A 21,406-nucleotide genomic window follows, 5' to 3' on the forward strand; every position below is an offset into this window, starting at 1 on the left:
TATGGGTAGTAGCTGGCAGTGTACATCCCTGTCTTGGAGCTTGCCAATACCCATTCCTATGGAGCCACAATGAGGCTCAGGGGTAGTAAGATACTCTGGCTTTGGGACAAAAGTCAAGTTAGAGAGTCAGATATCCTTCTGCGTGTTGCAAAATGCTGTTGTTAATCCACGAAAATGCAAATTATAAAAGAAGTCAATCTACAAAACCAAAACATAAAAATCAAACAGTGGCAAAGAGCAATTCTGCATTTGAACAGGTCCTGGCTCATCTTTATTAAGTGACTGTACTGAGGTTATTTGAGTTTGCCAGGAATCTGCTGACAAAGTTAAATATATTTACTGTAGTTGCACTATTACATGTGACCAATGCATTGTCTTTTCTCTACAGTTCTGGGCAGTCCTTATGTGTGGAGTTTGCATGTTCTCCTCGTGTCAGTGTGGATTCCCTCTGGGTTCTCCGGCTTCCTGGGATCGGATCCAGCGCCCCCGACCCTGAATAGGATAAGTGGTTTGGATAATGGAATGGAATATTGCAAAATGGAGAAACTAAATAGAAATGAACATGAGTTAAAAGCTTGACCCATGCTCAAAATGTGGAAAAATACTTTTATTGTTCTGTAACGAAAGTTGGACATCATTTGAGCAGAATGCAAACAACTCAGGAAGATAACATTGAGAATAATCATAGATATTGCACTGCTCTGATGTTTTTGATTGAGGTGTCTTCTTCTTACAGCTCTAAAGGCCTCAGCAGAGCTTTAGCTTCCTGGTCTGTAGAAGGGACGTCAGACAGGAGTTGGAGAAAAGGTCGTCCGTGGATGCAGGTCTGGTTGCTTTCAGCGAGCTGCTGATCCATCCGTAGAAGGGTTTCCGTCACATCTTCCCTGGATAAATTTGTAGGTAACTGACGGGCAAGGCGTACTGCTTCACCCTGTGAGGTAAAATATACAATATATATATATATATATATATATATATATATATATATATATATATATATATATATATATATATATATAATAAATATACATAACAGCGCAAACAGGTTATTCATTGCTAATCTTAATTAATAGCGTCTCTCACTTGCAGGTAGTTTGTGACTTTAAGTGGCCGGCACTCTTGCACGGTCCGGGCCTTCCTGTGAAGAACTGCTGTCAGGATCTCCCTGAGGTCCTCCACACCGAGGAAAGGCACGCAGTCTGCCATTGCTGTCACTTCCAGATGTCTCTCGGCTGACGTGAGGCCTGGCCAAAACAAGCAGAAAACAAGGATTAATATACTCCAGACGCTACTACTATCTCCAGGAAAGAATAATAAATAAATATTGTGGTTTACGGCTGGAATGACGACCAAGCCAAACAAGCAAAGAGCCAAATGGAGTGTTAAATGACTAATAGAAGCCCCAGCAGACTGGAAGGAAGTTGTCTTGTAGGGTGGAAGAATGATAGCTTCTCATTTCACGAGGAAATACTGCAAATCATGCACAATTTATATTTCTGACACATAACTTTGGATGCAGAATGAACTCAGAAAGGTACAAAGAAAAAACCTGGACAAACAAAGGCAAGTATAATATTTTAACTTAAATATGTCTGCTTGTGTCGCCTTAGCAACATTGCATAGTCCAGTACATTTGCTTTTAGAAATGTATGTGGACTTAATTTAACTGTATCAACGTATTATCATAAAAGTTAAAAAAATACAATGACACATTTTAGACAATGGGGTCGGTAGGATATGCAGGAGAGATTGTGCAATAAAGCCACCTTATGTGTGCCGCTACCTTGCACCCCACTGCCATGCACACACACCGAGGCTGGCAGTGCCAAATGAAAATTCCTTGAATTTCTTAAAGGGCAACCATTCTCAACACATGCACACTGGGGTACAAACCCACTGTGAGACCACGCAGGCAGGCAGAGCCAATGTCAAGTGAGGTGAACCATTCCAGCAACAAAAACAACCAACGCTCACAGGACACTGTATACCCCTTGCAAGCGAACAGAGAAATAATGTCACAATAATGATGAAGAAGCTGACAAAAACAAGTTTAATTGGAGTTATTCTGGTTTATTCTCATCACCCTTACCGATGACTTCATTTATTATTATTATTATTATTATTATTATTATTATTATACTACTATCAGGACCACAAGTCTGATCTGCCTGAAAAAAATATATACTATGCTCAGTATAAACATTTTTGATCATTATATCTAATATGATCATAATATGATTGCATTATATATTATACTAGTTGCATACTAACTTGTTTTCAGATTGTTTGGTTAATATGGCTAATTTCTTAGTTTGTTAAATGTTAAAATATGTGCTCAGTTCACAGATAATTTGCTACAAAACTTTACTTTCCTCCGTGTATGTGTGAGTAAAGATGCTGTGGTCAATGTACATAATATATGAAGTAGTCAGAACGTGTTGTTATTATTTGCACTTTTCCTGATCCATTATGAAAGTCAACTCTTTTAATTACAATAAAACATACTTGGTTGTTTGGTCCTCATGATGTAAAACTTCTCCATTTCATCCTTCATAGTTTTTCATGATGGACACATTTGTTGAAGGGATGGGAATATTCAGTTGTATCCACAACTAATCTGACACACAGAAACTCTGTCAGAAATAATTGCCTTTAATCCAGTTACTCAGGACTGTATGTTTGACATTTCTAAAGGACTAGTGAACTATGACATTAAATGATGGCAAATAGCTCCAACATTTTGTTAGATAACACTTGACGATCCATGAGACCTTTAAAAACACGACAAAAAAAAAAAAAAAACAGAAATAAGAAAGGCCAGTTTTCTGATTGATTGGCTGTGTTAGACTGTTTAAGAGCTGGAATCAGGTAATCAGGTTCAAAGGGACACAATTGGCGAATGAATGTTCAGTCATATTATACATATACAACAGCGTTACAGTCAGAATTTGTATTTACTATGTACCTGGAGTGAGTTTGATTTTAAAGCCATTCGCCACAAGCCTGGGATCGGAGAAGAAGGCCCCTCCGTTCAGCTCGGGGCTTTGTTTCTCCATGTTGCACAAAGCTTCAGTAAATCCAGCCCCTCCCAGACTTCTATACAAGAGAGACAAGGAGATGTTTAACATACAACAACTGTTTGTTTCAGGAATTTAGAAAAGTCCTAATATAAACCAATGATTAGGATTTGTTTATCCTAAAAATAGTCTCATGCATATATGTATGTGAAGAAATCAGATGAGTGTGCAGTTTTCTACAGGGTTGGCATTTTGCTAGTGAGAAGTGACTGATACGTTACCCATCTGTTAACTGTATAGGGTTCTGGAGACTCACTGCTGGAAGTATATTATTCTCTAGGAGTCTCTTAAACAGCAAGGCCTCCTCCACTCGAAATGGGTTTAACAACATGAGCCTCTGACCACATAAAATGACCCAGGCGCTCTGAGAGGCCAGCCGGTTTACAAGGCGGAGGCCCCGTGGCACTGCGCCGCTCTGGGATGAAAGGCGCTGAAGCTGCAGCCGAAGGGCAGCTACACTGCAGGGGAGGAGCTGCGAGGGCTTCGGTGCAGGGTTCCTCATCTTCTTTTGTGGCTGTGCAGAGAAGAGCTCGTCCAGCAGCTGCTGGTTGGACAGTGGGCCCTTGCGTTTCTGGCCCTGTGCATGGCCCCTCGGGGTGCTCACACTCGTCTCTCTGGGGCCTTCCGCCGAGGCCAACTTGGTCCTTTGGTCGTGGTGTTCCAGGTGTTTTTTCGCCTTCTCCTCATACCTGCAGAGTTCAACAAAGTCTCTTTGAGTTACAACAGTAGTGACAACCCTTTAAAATCTATTCCAGCATGCATTGATTTGGATATTTATAATGCAAAAACATGCCCAAGCGAGGCTAAATTAAAAAGCGCACTCCACCGATTTTAGACATGAAATTCAGTTTACTCATCACGATGAGTACGCCAAAGATTCAGAGGAAATAACCCAAATGATGTCATCAGTGTTTGACACATAATGTAAACCTGTCTGTTGTCAGGCCCTCCACTTTATGGAAGGGCAATACTTCATTGTCTGGGTTATGAAACACATTTGTTTCAACAGCCTTTAAATTACTTCAGATTGTAGTTTGAAAAGTGACCTTTGTCTGTGAAAAGTGCAATATAAATAAACTTACTTACTACTTACTTACTAGTTAAGACCTGTTTCACACTCAAATTAGCCATTCAGAATGCAGTAATATGTAACCTAGGCATCCAAGTCCACCTAAATCAGTGATACAGATCTCTAAGACGTCTTTGAAATCTTGCTTTATAAACAATGGTGTGCCTGTTGATAACTTACTTGTATGTTTAAATCTGTGTAGCACAGCAGCTGCTAAGCTTTCCATCTGTTCTTGTCTATAAAAAACAGTTTCCCAACTGGTGATTCCATCGATCTTCATATGTTAGGCATTAGGGCTTACACTTCAGCACCCCATTATTCAAAGAACCTGCTTGGTGAACTTGTGCAAGTGTAATTCCTAGAAGTGGTGTGCCACTTAACAGTGAAAGGAGCCAAGTGCTTGCCACATCTTGTTTCATGTTTAGGACGGCAGGGCAGGATTCTAAACAGATGTCTTTTTCCATATGCTCTGCCATACCTTATATGAGGCCCCAGCTACTGCTGATGCACATTATGCAACTTTGCAATTACTTTAAATTGGTATGCAGTAATCTAACATAGTTGGGTTTGAAGCACCTTCTGCGCTGTGTAACGGTGTTATTCTATGACGCTTCTTGCTGAGTAGCTCAGTGGATAGAGATTGGAAGGTACCACAGTATGCCTGTGCATCTGGATCATTCTGATTCACCTCTCATCACACTTCATAACTGGTTTATTATTAATTATTATTTGTCTGATCACCCCATTTTATATATATATATATATATATATATATATATATATATATATATATATATATATATATACAAATTTTTTTTCTTCAAATAACTCTACCCCCGTCTCACCTTCATAGATGTCAATAATTTGACTCTGAGGGAGCAAGGTTTTGTATACATAAAAAAAGAAGTTTGGCTCAAAAATCTGTTATGAGCCAAATGTGATAAACATGTATTTTATGGTGAGATACTTTGGAAATGGAGGATATTTCACTATTAGCAATACTTGTTGTACTGCGGTGAATGTCATTAACCCCCTTTTACACTGGAAATTAGAAACACAGCTCATATAAACAAAATTCCAGACAAGGCAGTACACATGCAAATGACAGGTCAGACTCTCCCCTCCCCTCTCTCTGCCTTGCAAGTAACAAGAAATGGAAACAAATGCTTGGAAAGGTGAAGGTCTGGAAACTCACTTCTTACGTTCTTCCTCCCTCAGATTTTTCCACCTCTCGTGAACGGTGACGCTGATCTCCTGCAGGCTGGCTGTCGGTTTCTTCCTGAGGACCTCTACTCTGGCCTCCTTCTCGAACAGCGCGGCGGGAGACAGCGGTGCCCTCATGGCGCGGTTACTGATCAGGTCGTAGGCCGTCAGAGCAGCCCGCTTCTCTGTTATGGCGTTGACCATCTTTTTGCTCGAGCTGCTCTGACTCTTGATCTCATCAGAGTCAGAATGTCTGTTCTTTGAGGGCTGATGGATTTTGACGGGCTGCAGGGGTTCTCGTGATACGGGGTCGGTCAAAGCCGTCCCCCGGCTCCAGTCTTCGGCTGATATCTGGTCTTTGCTCGAGTCTGCACCTGACACAGCATTGTCCGTGAGTCTCTCCGCTAAACCCAGTCCTGCTGCCTGAGTGCAGCTCTGAGCCGTCTCGTCAGCACAGAGAGAAAAGTTGGTCTCAAGCCCAGCTGGGAACTGGTTGACAATCCAGTCCTCTGCTACAGAGGACGAAGAGCTGCCGTTTGAGGTTTGGCGGTGCAGTGTAGCATCGGTGCTCATTGCTGTTGACAGCGCTGTGTCACCATGTTCAGGTGCCTTGTTGAGGAAGTTACCGCGGAGACTGTCGGCCCTCCCGACGCTTTGTTCGCTGTCCGGTCGCGAAGCCTCAGCCTGCAAAGTGCTCGGCGGTGAGGGGGACGTCTCAGCTGGGGAGTCACCATCGGGCCGATAGCCATAGAGAGAAACCAGTAATGCATCTAATGCGGTCAGCACAGCCTCCTAAATTTCAGACCGATAACAAATGGTAAAAGAAAGTATTGACGATGCACAGAATTATCCAATCACATCTGGTAGTCTTGAAGGCCTTTATTCCCCCAATAAAGCAAGCAATTCTATCCAAACACACTGAATTTCATAGCTACCTTGTTATGAAGAAGAACCTGGGTCTTGTCCGGTGTCAGATTGACGTCGAGTGAGGATGGTGGAACCGTAACTTTGAGCATGGCGGTGGGATAGCGGTTTCGGATTGGGTCGTCCGGATACTGAGCGCTGTAGTGTTGACGTAGCAACTGATGATCGATCGCACAGTCCAACCAGGATAAAGGCGTCAGGTAAACATGACATGAAAGAAGGCATTAGATTTGAAAAGGTATGAAATTGTATGAATCGAGTTATCCAGAATGACTCTACCTTCATTATATCTTTTTGGTGGACAGGCCGGTTGTTGACAAATATAAATGTTTTGTCAGCGTTAGAAGAGCTCGTAGAAGAGTAATCCGCTCCAGGCTTTGGAAAAAAGCCTTCTAAGAGAATCTGAATAAAATACAAAACAATGACGGTATTAAAACAGACAAAGCACAAAGCAGGTTTCACACATAAACTAGGAAAATACGAGACGTTTCTTAAATGGGACCTTCGGGCTTTTGCAAACATTTTCAAATTGACATGCTGGCAGTGTGGCATCACAGTGTAACACCTGGACGTTTCATAAACCTTACCGTCGTTACACTTTCAATGAAGAGACGGCACGCTTGATCCATTCTGCTGACAGCATAGCTGCACAGCTGGGAATGGAGCCATTCATTCTGGTTGTGCACAAGCAAACCGGCGCTCAGCACCGGTCATAGCATTTACCGTAAATTGTGGGCTATAAGGCGCACCCTTTTATTAGCCGCATCTACTAAAAACCCCCAAAAGGTTGTATTTAATCATAAACAAGCCACGGCGGTTCATAAGCCGCTGTTGCTGCTGCTACTATTTCACTAGCTAGTGCTAGCTAACTCGCTAGTGCTAGTTAGCTCACTAGCTAAGGCTCGCTAGCTAACATGTCTCTGCAACTGCTGCTACATTTAGATTCGGAAAAATCCACAAATTAGCCGCACCAACATTTAAAGGTGCACGGGTCAAAGTTGTGGAAAAAAGTAGCGGCTTATAACCCGAATTTTACGGTACTGTACATACACTGTCATAGTATAATGAGCTCGAGGAGTAAAGCCGCTAAAACTTCTTTTCACAGTAAATTTGGTAACGATCAAGAAAGACAGGCAGTGAGACGCTGGGGTTTGTGGGTTCCTCTCAACATGCAGGCTCCACTATGATCATGTCGTACGCGACTACCTTTCACCCAGAATCATGCCAGAGGCAGTTCTCATGAGCTCAAACTGATGACTCGACATAAAACCGAACAATTACACTTAAAACTCCATTATTAATGTAAGCTAGTAAGAAATTATGGAAAGCTATAAATGTTGTACAGATTGTAGGCGGCGCAGCTATGCTTTTTTTCCCCCCACATGGCCACTCATTATTAGCAGCAACGCACGCTAATGAAGTTAATAAATGAACTGCTGTTTCAGGTCGGGGCACATGTGCTTCTCTCTATTTCTGCTCATTAGGGTCACTTTATGAGAGCACGAATGGCACCTCTGGCCCCGAAGGGCCGATGCTGTGTGTAGTCCTGCAGCCCCCCCCCCAAAAAAAAGAGTGTCACATTTACTTCTGCAGAGGAACAGCTCTTACAACTCTCCCGGAGCGAGGCCCCGGTGAAATTGTCAACCTGGTCCCCTTGATCACTAAGCTTTGGTGTCGGGGACAGAGAGGAGAAACGTTCTCTTTCATTGCTGAAGGGAGAAAGAGGGAAAAGGTGAAAGGTCGTTCTCATAACTTGGCACCAAAGTGCAGCAGCAAAACAACAACAACAAAGAGGAAAATGAGAGAGAAACAGGGTGAAAAGGGCTGCTCCATATCTGTCAGCCTCGATTAGCTGGCAGCCGAGCAGCAGGTACGAGCCACATGACACCTACCGTGACCAAGCAGAAAGTTACCGCTCGACAATAATTCAATTACGATCAGCACAGCAAAGCTTAGCTAACGAAAAATCACTCACTCTTCATCAGGAAAGAACTCAAGAGAAAAGGGCAAGGGAGTAGTTGGCCCGCCACCAGCTGACCACATTTGCTGGCTTCAGACCAGGCGTTCATGATGAGGTGATTAGCTCACGGTCCAGTGTGTAACGTGCATGCTCTCATTTGCTCTGCAAAACGTATCCATCTTAACCAGACATTTCATGTAATATTGACAGTTGCAATTAAAAAAGCTAACTGCAAGTAAAAACAAATGGAGACATTGAGTCATGTAATTTATTCCCAATGCAATTCAACATATTTCAAACTTGTTTCCAAGTTCTTGTTTCACTTGTTCAGCACTAGTTTCACACGATGTCAAAGACACTGACTTAAAGAAGATTTGACCGCATGTCAAAATGCCTGATCCTATTTGAATGTTGACTGAAAATGACACTAAACTTGTTGACAATGATCTTTTTTTAAGGGGGCGAGTGTGTGCCTTATGAAGATGAACTGCCATAATAGCCCCAAAATGAAAGGCAAAGGGACATGGGCGCCACAGTATGAGAGCAAAGAGTGCGAATTGTGTACAAGAGGAGGTGGGAGTGGTGGCATGCGGCTCCGGGCCAGCTCGGCCGTGCCGTGTGCCCGTGACTCTCATCCATCAGAATGCAGTGCACTCCTTGTATTCTTTTCATATTCATGTCATCCTTTTTTCAGAGGAGACTTTGTTGAACTGAGCAATGGTCTGTGTGACAGTCAGACAGGGTTAACTACATCCCTCCTGTTTGTTCTTAAATGTGGTGTTACCAAACATATTTTAAGTTTTTAGGTTGCCAGCCTGGTAAGCAATTTTAAAAGTTAAGCCCTGAAAGGCCACTAACATTAATTTTCGACTTTCGACGCAAGCATGAGCGTCGAAAGTGTCAATTGTCAACTATCTGCATCGACTTGTCGAGTAATGTTTGGTGATTTAAACCATTTTATCCATGTTGACAGCCTCCAGGACAGTGGTGCTATTGCAGTCTCTTGCTTTCTGATAGCTCTGGACTAACCTGGCCTGTACAATAAAAGGGTCACACTCCTGACCGAGTTATCACAAAGGTCTCAATATTTCTAGTGTTGTGGTTAGTGATGTTATTCTCTCAGGTCACTCTTGTGTCTTCTTTCAAATTTGACACAATTTTAAAAAGCAGGTAAGCTGTCAGTACCTCCGTATGAGGCAAATGGTCCACGTCATCCATGCTTCCTCTTAAAACCAATTCTATCTGCATGACACAATTTGATCCCATCAGCCATAACCCCGGGACGAGATTGTGTTACGTTTAAGTTATTCCTTCTGCAGCCTTGACATTCTCCCACCAAGCTTTCTAAAGAATGTTTTTAATTGCGTGGCACCAGACCCCCTGGAAATAGTCAATACCCCTCTCCTTTCAGGACATTTCCCCAAAATACTGAAAACAGCAGCAATCAGGCCTCTTTTTTTTAAAAGATCAAGTTTGACACCTCAAACATGAAGGTCCATATCAAACCTCACATTTCTCTGTGAAATCATACAAAAAGTAGTTTTCCATCAGCTCAATATCTTCTTGTAAGTAAATAATTGTTTTTTTTCCCCCAATCAAAGACTGCTCTCATGAAAGTCCTAAAATACATCAGACCACGGCAAAGTCTGTGTCTTAGTGCTGCTGGATGTCAGCGCTGCGTTTGCCACAGTCAGCCATAACATACCTCTCTCTCACAGTCTCAACTGGTCTATGTCCCATCTGAACGACAGAGAGTACTTTGTGTTGGTTGATCCTTACACAACTGAACGAACAGCAATGACTTGGGGAGTTCCTCAAGGGTCCGTTCTTGGTCCAGCTCTATTCAACATCTAGCTTCGGAAAGATTTACATAACTATAAACCCAGATTATTATCAACCATATAGTCACTGAATAAGTGCATGGAACATATGTGCTCTAAGATCCGGCTTGCTCAGAACCACAGATCTGTAATAAACTTCCAGAACCTTCAGGTTTGCCCGAACCTTTCATTCTTTTAAATTGAAGCTTAATACTTTTCTGTTTGCCACTGATTTTCCTGAGTCATTTCAAGATGTTCAATTATCATCCTTCTGTACCTTTTAAATCCTTTAAATCAACCTTATTTCTACTGTTTATTCTTATTTATTCTCTCTTTTATGATGTCTTATTGTCAGTTTTACTTGTTTTGTATGTTAATGCTTATGTAAAGCACCTTGACTTGCCTTTGTGTCTGAAATGTGCCTTGATGTCAAACTGACTCATCTAAAATGTGAATGATTTTAAGTAAGCACATACATGTATTTCTGCCAGCAATGTTGTAGTTTGGTTCTTTTTCTCTCTCATCTCTGCATATTTCCCCTGAACTAACCTCCGGTTGCTCTTGGTGATGGTGGCAAGGGAGCAGGTTAGCAACGGCGCTGGCTCCCAGTGTAGCAAGGAGGGCACTTCTGTGATCGGCCACCGTGGCCTTCTGCCAAACCACCACCTGCAACGATATGACACCCGTCAACTTCCATGAGTCCGCATCAGGTGATTCACACTGCATAAACACGTGTGCAGTTAGGAACATACATTTAGTTTCTGTCTGATGATTCAGGAAGAGATGGACAAAAACCAGCAAAGCAGCAGAAGTCTTATCAGTCTATGACACAGTTTAGGGAAGAGAACATAAAAGATATGGAAAGGTCATTGTTGCCAATGTAAAAGTGGATAGATTTTAAAATGTACATTCAAAATGAATCGTTCCATTATTATTATCAAGAAGATCTGATGGCTTTATCTAAACTTCAAACCCAAGATGCCATAATGCGACCAATATTTGTAGATATATTCGGCACGCTATATAGAGTCGGCACGCTATAATAGTAAATCTCAGAAGAAAAAAATCCCAATTACAATACTGGCTCAAAAATATTCAGTTTAAACTATGATTTTGTTCAGGGACTGGTGACACAAAGGTACATTTAAAAAAGTCAAATGCTTATATAATTTTGGAATTCTGTCGGATCAGAAAATATCTTCGGTACACAATATGTTGACACCCACAACGTGTGGGCTCGTAGTTTGTGTCCACCAGTGAACATATTAGCCGGGTGTAGATTTCTAAAAGCATGCACTCTGTTTGCAGGGCATGTCTCGGCTATTAAATACGCAATTTGGCCCATGTAAATGGATCAGTCCTGTAAACAGTTCTTGAAGAAGCTGTGAAACACGACACAGGCCAAATAGCAGAGTTGGAGATAACGGATAGGGGCAACCGAGTGCTGATTGTACGAAATGGCTTCACTACCTTCCTCTGACCACCTCCAAACTGATTTCTATGAACGTGTGGCCCCTCCGTGACCCACACCTCCTATATACACTTCTGTGTACAAACTGGCTGCAGCCTGAAACAGAATCCGGGGTTAAGTCCGCAGCTGTGTTCAGCAACTTACTCAGGTGTCATAATCAGCCAAATCAGAGCTCACAGTCAGCCATATTTGTGTTTGGAGCACCTGACAGTTACGCTTAGCTGTGGTGGGAAAGGGCACAAGGGATGGAAATGTCTAATTGCTAAATAATTCCACCGCTGATAAATCTAGGGTTATACAATGGAGCAACCCAAAATAACTGGCTTTTTTATTGTGCACTTTAAAAGACTACAACCCTGTGCAAGCCAGGGCACGGGTCATAAAAAGTGATCAGAACTGGTAAAAAAAAACATGCAAAAAAAACTAAATTGCTGATCTTACACCAAAAACATGCAACCTCCATTTAACTAATGATTAAAATTATTTAAACTGGACATCGTGGAATATGAAGCACTGTTTTGGTACGTGTGCTCGTTATATTTAGTTAATCTTCTATTGTCAACTACCTCACCCAATCATTTCCATGTCCATTTGGTAATGGACATTAACCAAAACTCCCCAAGAGCAACGCTTTGAAGCCAATTACACACTATGAAGGGAAACAGTCAAAGTTGCAAGAGTCACATGTGTTACACTGGAACGTAAAGTCATGATCAGTAATTCATGTTTTTTAGAGGAGTCGAGGTGAGTGGTTGGAATGAGAGATCAGTACATTGGTTACATACCAAATAGTCCTTTTTGTACATGTCATTTTCCTAGAGGTTACCATACTTTATCCCACAGTGTATTTAATAAATACTACTGCAGAATCTGTTGAAGGTTTATCTGTTTTAAAAATAAATTATTAATTTATCAAGTAACAAGCCAAACGTTTTCTGGTTCTAGCTTATCCCCAATGTGAGGATTTACTGTTTTCACCAAGTGCCATTATTTTTTTGGGTTTTTGAATAATGTCAAGTTGAGCTCTGGAAAATTGGGATGGGGAATTTTCCACAATTTTCTGACATTGTGCTCTGAACGATTAAAAGAAAAACGTTTCAACAGATTGGACTAATCAGAAATAAAAAGAATTGTTAGCAGGAGCCATATATATGTTATATGTTTTTTGTTTTTGTTTTTTGTATTTTTTCATTTATTAATTGAATCTCAAATAATACAAACTACCCTTCAGTCCAAGATCATTGTGAAATAAATGGATTATTACAGATATATTTTTAAAAGCTGCACTAAATCTCTATTACTCCTGTGCAGCAATAATCTCCATACAGACCATTTTTATGTCATCTTAAGTTCACCACACATACAGCTACATACATATACTGTAAATACGAACACAAACGGAGGGTGCTTTTGAGCCAGTGATGTTGGTTCATTTGAAGACTAAGGAGGACATCTAGTGGATGCTGTGCATGCAGGACGCACTGTCTGAGCAGGAACGCAACACCTGCATCACTTGGAACATTTTGGGCTTGTTAATATTGAACATTTGGGCTGTGGTAATACATATGGCATTCAATTTTGGCAAGGTTGTTAGGCATAATAATCCAGAGAAATCAAAGACATAGCAGTGTAGTTAGTCATCTTTTGAGGAAATGATGACTGAGTAGAAAACACAGATTGCTCAGTTCAACAGCTTCGTCCTACAGCATGATTTATGCTGTAGGACATTTTGATATCCGTTTTCCAGCATAAAACTCCATTATAAGTGACGTGAAAACAAGCTGACCACAACTGCCTTTTTTGTTATGTCCCAAACTTCAACACCAAAACTTGTACAATCAACTGTCAAGCCCAAAAGAGATTATTGTTAAGGTCCTTAATCATTTTGAGTTGCATATCACTTTAAAAGGGCACAGTTATATGATTGCTTGGTGAGTGACTGAAGAAAAAATAATATTTACAATCATTTTAACTTTACATGCTTTTAAAATTGGTCCCCAGTGTTGATTGTAAATAATATACACTATGCATATATTTGTATGCTGCTGATTAAAAGCTGTCTGTCACCAGTGAGATTTTTTTCTTTACTAATTGAAAACTGAAAAGGGAGAAGGAGTTGCTGACCTTATTGTGAATGAGTGTGAGCCTCAAGGCCGGTTTTATAATGGCGTAAGCCATCAGCAGGTCCTGCATTTTCTTCAGTTCCTCCTTGCACTTCTTGGTCGTGGAGTAGTATTGACGTCTCACTGGAATGTTCTTGAAAAGCTTCAGTACGTTCACTGTTGTGCCTATAACACACAACGAGCAGAGGTGCAACAGCTTTTATCATAAAATGTACTTTTCGTGCAACAAGGCTAAAGGACTCCGGTAGACAGATCTCACTGAACACTGGTCAAAGTGTGAGTTATTCTGAAACTTTTCATAATAAACACCAATATTACCTCTATCAGGAAGATTTTCATGTGATCCCTTTAAAAAAAATTGTCTTTGTACTGTTTTTTGCAAGATATTCATAAACAGTATAATCTAAGAATCCCAGAATGAATCACATTCATAGTACAGGAGATAATGCGGCTGCTAGCGGAGTCAAACATTTTTAACTAATGTCAAAGTGTCTGTGACCTTGACTTCAATGTTCCACATTACCGTTTCATTAAATAAAGCAGTCCTCGATTTTTGTTGCTCACTTCGAGACTTATTAAATTATTGGTGCCTTGCCTTGACCTAAGTGAGACGGCTTCTGAGACACAATCTCCCCTGAGAAGTTAAGCGTGTACTGGGTGCTGATGTCATCCTCCTCTGTCTTCGTAATGACAGCCACCTAAAAGGAAAGAGTACAATGAAAACATCAGGTTGCCATCAATGCCAGTTTATATGCTGCATTAAGCCAGAGTGTATATTTCATTCCTAATATATACCGATAAATCAAAAAGTCAGGCTATCTGTACATTCACATTAATGTATGCATGAGTGAGATTGTTTTCTGAACTTTGCTATTAACTCAGTGCATGTACACAATTTACAGGTCAATATGCATGACATCCGATAATTCTGTCCCATTTGCCTTTTATTTGTATTCTTTTGAACTGACATAAATATTAAATACTTGTCACCTCGGCCACGGAACAGATGGAGCCCAGCGCCTCCCCTCTGAAGCCGTATGTCTCCAGTCGCTCCAGGTCCTCGTTGCTACAGATCTTTGAAGTAAAGTGTGTCACGGCCATCACAGGAGTATCATCAGCTTTGATTCCACGGCCGTTATCGCGCACTTCTATCCGGTCCAAACCATAGTTCTCCTGCAAAAATTAAATAATACTGTCGACTGCCTGTGCAACTGAAGGGGAAATCCCAATCTGTATTTTTGAGGATTAAAAAGCACACGCTAAACTGTAGAATAAAAATATAGTGATAATCTATTAATGTCTTTATAGCAGTGTGTTGCTAAATAGCTAAAATAGGCAAGAAAACCCCAATCAACAAGGGCGGTTAAACATTCCAAAGTCCTGAGATGCAAAACATAGATGTACTCTTGCATCTATTACAGCTCTATTGAGACAAAACCTCATAGAGACACCACTACTCATAATTCATCATCTCAAAATACATTTCTCCTTGTTCCAAAGTCCTTTAGAGACTGTACCAGTTTAACGTCAATGCTCGAAGCCTCAGCATCCAGGGAATTTTCCATCAGTTCTTTCACAACGTTCACGGGAGAGGTGATGACCTGGGAGCTGGACAACAGCCGGACCGTATCCGGAGGGAGCTGCTTCATGATTTAAGGTACCTGTGTAGAGAAGTCTGGTTTTAGTTTGATACTTTTGACTGTTGTTGAGTCACAACAACATGACATCGCCTGTCATGTTGTATAGAGCGAACTCGAAAACTCGATCTGTGGTTTCACATGCTACAGAACACTTCCATGAACCAGAATTTCAATGTATAAATGATGCCATAAAATGCAAGGAAGACACATTCAAACACATTCAAGTTTCCTTCTTAGGACTACGTCAATTGATAAGAAAAGGTAATTTAACACTGCACGTGGTTGTTGTTATTTTTTGATGTTTTCAGATAGGTTCAACCAGGGTCTTACCCAAACACCTGAGACATGATAAACCAGTTTCATTCATGGCAATGAAAATACAGGCATGAGTGCAAGCTTGAGCAGGTGTTTTTTTTTCTTCATTTGCGGCACAAGCATAGCCTAACAAATTAAGATGAACAATTAACAGATGAACAATTTAAAAAAACGTCAGACTGAGCATTTACATTAATTAACAAGCTTGATCTTAATTGAAACAAGAGATGTAAGTCTTGATTTCTAGTTTCAAAATGATTCTTTTTTAAAAAATACTGATTTATTGCAGTCACCTGACAGAAATACTACCTATTGTAGTTATATTATATTTTATGAGGGAAGTGCCAGTTTACTGAAACATTCAAATTATTTTATTTTAGTCAGGACACAATTTGGTCAGAAACAATTAAACATAATAGAGAAATGTGATGTCATCTGAACACCATAATACAATGGGTTTTACAGTATTGTTAGGTTGCTGAGGTTAACATTAGATTAGCTAACTTAATTGCTATGAATTTATCTTTGTAGCTTAGACTCGTTAGCTAACCATTAAAACCCCACTTTCTTACAAACCTCAACACACTCTTATTAAGCTAAACATCGGTGATCATAAATAGTTAAATATTAGTTAGATACTGACTTGGTAGAGTCCTTTTGACTGCAGACCTTGTTGAATCGATTCATAAACAACAGACATGAGCCTCACACCGGAAACGACCTGATTCCCGCCCCCTTCCTGACACGCTGATTGGTTGGAAGGGACAGGAAGGCAGTTGTGTGTCTCGAAATAATTTGTACCCCGCGTTTAGACTCAAAGGTACAACTTTCGGTACGGCTAATTAGAAACCTAGCTTTTTGTTGGATTATCATTCCAAAACCAAACATGGAAAGCCTCTAACCAACCCTCACTTTCAGGCAGATTTAATCTAAACGTCAACACAACCACCTGGTTCGTGTAACTTGTCGGCGTTGAGGCACAGCCTGACAAGCGGAGTATAGGGCATCTGTGCCCAGCTATCTTTCGGAACCACGACTACTTCCGCTCAGGTCAGTCTAACGACTTACCGTCTGCGCTCGGGACCTGCACACATCAATAAGGACATAAACATTTCTCTCCGTAGCAGTTTGTTTCTACACCTACCTCCACTGCTCGCTACTACTTGTAAGTTGTCAGCGCTCAGTTTAATGTGACGCTTTTAACCACACGACTGCTGCTTTATGTAACGACGCTGAACAACTCGGGTTAGGACAGCGGTGCTTTGGTCCGGGCTATGTACTGGTGACGAGGACATGTCCAAGCGAGGGACGTCTCATGGTCTAGTCTAGAGTGTCCACATCTTGGCAAGACAAGAAGCACATTGAAGTATAGATACAACAAATTAGCCCCCATTAGGTCACTTAGAAGTTTCATCAGCTTGATTTTATGTATTTGTGCAACTAAAGGTAACGTTATGTAAGCAGTGCATTTAGCTGTGGCCACGAAAAGTAATCAGCGAATACACTAAATCAGTAATATCTGTACCGCACAAAAAAAAAAAACATATTAGGATGTAAATAATGTCTAATATTCTTTCCAGTGGTCTTGTCACTCCTGTTGTCGCAGATGCATACTTTCTACAGTTGTTTTCAGTCAGGATAAATGGTAGGGCCAATGTGATGTTAGTCTGAGACTTACATTTGTTCTGGAATCAAGAAGATGAAGTCTTGTCATTTGTGTGTGTGTGTGTGTGTGTGTGTGTGTGTGTGTGTGTGTGTGTGTGTGTGTGTGTGTGTGTGTGTGTGCATATATATATATATATATATATATATATATATATATATATACCAAATGGCAAGTGCTGAATGGTGAAATGCACAAGCCTCGTTGGGAATGTGGAAGAAATGTATCGTTGGCAACTTTGCAACTCTGTTCGTTTTCTTTAATCCGGCTGGCAGCCGAAAATCTGCCTGAGGGTAAAGTTCAATAAGATTGCACAAGGTGTTTTTTAATTATTTTTTTTTGCTGTCATGTTTAGATTGGCAGGGAGGTCAAAGTTCTACAGTGGCATTTAGATAGTATCATTTGTGTCTTCATAAGAAATGGTAAATTATGCACTTCTGATGTCCTCCTTAGGTAGTCTATGTATATTTGATATTTCCCAGGCTCGTTAACATTGTTACAGAATTTTTCAGAGCCTAACTAACAGTTCTAGTGTGTATTATGTCAAACCATTTATCTAGCATTTGAAGCTCTTAAAGTACTTTGACAACAAAGACTGTGAAACCGGAATCAAATTCCATGTATGTGTAAACACACATGGCCAATAAAGCTGATTCTGATGGGGAAATAATAATGTTAAACCTTTTTAGTAAAAACCTTTTTGACCACACTGATGAGCAAGACAGCCAATGCGGAAAGTTTACTCTTAACAATATCACTGCTTCTACTTTACTGTTAACATGATCACTACTTATTGAAGGGTTAAGAGGGAAGAAACTTGACTTGTGATCAAATGTATGCATTTTCTGTTCACAGACCAGAATGAATGTGGGTGTGGCACACAGTGAGGTGAACCCAAACACTCGGGTCATGAACAGTCGAGGGATCTGGCTGACCTACGCGCTTGGTGTTGGAATACTTCACATTGTGCTCTTGAGCATTCCCTTCTTCAGTGTGCCAGTGGTGTGGACTCTCACTAATGTTATACACAACTTTGTAAGTTACATCCTCACACTGTCACTGCTGCTCACCACACGTTGAGGCAACAAACCTTTGCTCCCCAAAACAATACGCATTTTTGATTTTCGGGTGTTTCTGATAAAGTTTCTGAACACGACGACTTTAGTCGTCGCCACACAAAACAAATTATGCATGCGTGCTCAGCCGAACAGCCCGGTGTCTGTTACTTTCTGTCTTGTTTGTGTGTGCTTGTAAAGATATGCTTAATTTCGGGGAGGCTGTCCTTGTGGCCGCCTGACGTGGGACATAATGATCGTTTCCCCACTCCGCATAAGGTCTGTGGACAAAACTGGCCTTTCATTGTTTATACAGCTGGCCTCAAATAAAGAAAGTCAATGTGCGTCTGTGACATCATCAAGTAGTACGAGCTCGAAGCAGTTGACAAGGGTTGTGTATCGCAGCCAATACGGAAGGCTATTAACTGCAACTGCTAAGGTCAACTGTAGCCTTTTGTTTCCGACACAATACAACTGCAGTGTGCTGATTATGCCTTGGCTTTATGTCAGCATTTTAGTTGTGGAAAAGAAACTTCTTTTCCCTCTGTAATGCAGGTTTTCCCATTTAAAGCTGCATTCTTGTGCTTTGACAAAAGAGGCATATAACTAGAACTGAGTTGTGAGTTGCTAAGCTAGTTTACTAGGCAATACATCTGCATCCTCCCGTACCCTTCTGTCCCTGCAACGTGTATTTATCGAGAGCCCAAGCACCAGGCAGGAGCTGTGTTGTTTCTGTTTAGACACGAAAACTCTTGCAGCAACGCATTTTTATTCTTTTAATACTTTTACAGCCAAGTAAACGGTATTGTTTATAGACAGAATCTTTGAATACAAAATATCTCTGGACCAGTGTAATTGTCTTTTCACATTTTTTTTTAACATATCCTTAGTCCTGGTCTGAGAGTTGATCCAGGGATGAATTAGTCTCTTTTCACACACACACATTGTGAATCCTGGGTTAATCTAAGTCCAGGGCTATAGGATTCACACTGCATTTCTGCCAGCCCTGAGTTGAATGTCTGCTGTAACGCATATCTAATGTTTACATTCGAGAATGACGCATGACTACTATAAAATGTGTTGAAATTCTATTGTTTACTTAAGCCTTGTTTCACACTGGCAACTTATAGCCCCGTGCTTAGTCGAATTTCAGGACAAACTCGAGGCTATCCCTGCTCCAGAGCCCGGCCAGCAAGCCTGAGGCCAAAGATGGTTAGCCCTTTTTGGAATGTGCCAGGATTGTGTCAGTGTGAAAGCTTTTTTTTGTTTCTTTTTTTTTTTAGCCTTTACCCTGGGACTAAGAAAGCTTTCATACTGACACAATGCAGTCCAGTGAGAAACGGCCGTTAGATAAATAAGTGATCGAACTCCTCTTTTACTTCAGAATTTCTATATGTACACGATTCAAAACCGACAATATTTTGTAAGCTGTAGTGGGGAAAGCGGGATGAAAACGCAAAGGAAACTCCATTTAATCGGACTGCAAGCACTGCACTACTGGCTGTGTTTTTGTCTCTACAGGGAATGTATGTCTTTATGCATGCGGTGAAAGGCACACCCTTTGAGACCCCTGACCAAGGAAAAGCCAGACTTCTCACACATTGGGAACAACTTGACTACGGCGTGCAGTTCACTTCATCTAGAAAGTTCTTCACCATCTCCCCAATCATTCTGTATGTATTAGATCTCGTATGATTCTGTCTGATTTGCACTGATTTAGACACAGATACAGGAAACATTTCATAGTTGTGTCAAATCCTGGGTCATCCCCACTCACTACCAGACTTAAAAACAAAGCATTTCATCATCATCGCTAAAGATGTTGATCACGACAACAGCGTTAACTTTTGTGGAACAGACACGGTAACTGAAATGCTGCAATTTACATAATTGTATACAGGCAATTGTTCTGCACATCCTTTGTTTTGTCTTGCTGCCTATTTCTTCTATTAAGTGATGTCATGGTGTAGTTTTTTTAATTCACCCTTTTTGTTTCGCAGATACTTCCTGGCAAGCTTCTACACAAAGTATGACACGACGCACTTTGTCATAAACACTGCCTCGCTTTTAAGCGTTCTGATCCCCAAGCTGCCACAACTACACGGAGTAAGAATCTTCGGCATCAACAAGTATTAATGTATTGTAAATGCTGTGGCCCACAGCAACAGAAGTCGAAATGTCTGTGTAGTCTGTACCGCAGACGTGTGTACTAAGTCGTACAGTTTGTGTAAACGTCACTGTCGTCGTTTAGGTATATCAGGTCTAAGAGGAAATGTTTCAAATAAACAAGAGTAGGTCTGTAGGTGACAGGATGCCATATGCATTACTAACTTATGTGAATATTTAACGATGTATTTTTGGCCTGCATAGACCTGGGCTGGCCCAGGAATCAGCAAGGCTTTTTGGTTGAGTTTATTTTTGTTTTTCTTTGCCTTCAATTCACATGGCAACAAAAATTGTGAGTATGAGTCCGTTTCTGGCCACAGATGTCCCTACATGTATTTTTCAAAGATGTTTACTTCGTAAGGGTAGGGGCCTGTGGCTCATTGTTTATTGGTACACTCTCATTTTGTAATGAGTGTCAAACTTATACATGCTGAGTGAAGAATAGAATCATACTCTTTATTTGCACGATTTCCTTGGTATGTGAATCTTTATCTCGTTTGTAACTCAAACAGGGCAGGCCGTCTCATTGTACAGATTTTTTTTTTTTGTGAATATGTCCTGTATGTAGAAATGAGACACATTGTTGTCTGCGTAAGTGTTTACTGAGGGAGGTCGACAGTATGTCTGTGATCAACTTACATTTATGTAGCTGCTCTATTTTAGATTTACTTTTTGCTATCAAGGCAGCTAGTCCTACTTTGTTTGGCCATAGCTCTTGATAGTTCTTGTTCTTAATCTTATTAAAACATTTGTGCCCTCTAAATGTTTCATCTCTTGCTGTTGTGCATAAACAAGTTTATGGAATACCAACGTAATGAGAATCTGTGTAATTCCCATGACAGAAAAGTAAATTAATTTGAGGATTCTCTCAGATTATCAGGGAATCTTACACATGGTTTACTTCTAAAGATGAATACAGA

The 21,406-nt window shown here is 40.8% G+C and overlaps 2 protein-coding genes across 2 annotated transcripts; one reads left to right on the forward strand and one right to left on the reverse strand.

Moving 5' to 3' along the window:
* Positions 1 to 730: 730 nt before the first annotated feature.
* Positions 731 to 15,296, reverse strand: pms1 (PMS1 homolog 1, mismatch repair system component; the record flags this gene model as incomplete). Its single annotated transcript, XM_079231054.1, has 12 exons — positions 731 to 931; positions 1,084 to 1,244; positions 2,966 to 3,096; positions 3,299 to 3,766; positions 5,342 to 6,141; positions 6,285 to 6,431; positions 6,553 to 6,675; positions 10,603 to 10,719; positions 13,649 to 13,812; positions 14,243 to 14,345; positions 14,638 to 14,820; positions 15,165 to 15,296. 12 exons carry the CDS (start codon positions 15,294 to 15,296, stop codon positions 731 to 733), a joined length of 2,730 nt encoding a protein of 909 aa, XP_079087180.1.
* A 2,830-nt stretch (positions 15,297 to 18,126) lies between these two features.
* Positions 18,127 to 21,187, forward strand: ormdl1 (ORMDL sphingolipid biosynthesis regulator 1; the record flags this gene model as incomplete). Its single annotated transcript, XM_079231048.1, has 3 exons — positions 18,127 to 18,300; positions 19,842 to 19,993; positions 20,321 to 21,187. 3 exons carry the CDS (start codon positions 18,127 to 18,129, stop codon positions 20,454 to 20,456), a joined length of 462 nt encoding a protein of 153 aa, XP_079087174.1. The 3' UTR covers positions 20,457 to 21,187.
* Positions 21,188 to 21,406: the final 219 nt, after the last annotated feature.

The sequence above is a fragment of the Taurulus bubalis genome, assembly GCF_910589615.1.
Source record: "Taurulus bubalis genome assembly, chromosome: 15".
Lineage (NCBI taxonomy): Eukaryota > Metazoa > Chordata > Actinopteri > Perciformes > Cottidae > Taurulus > Taurulus bubalis.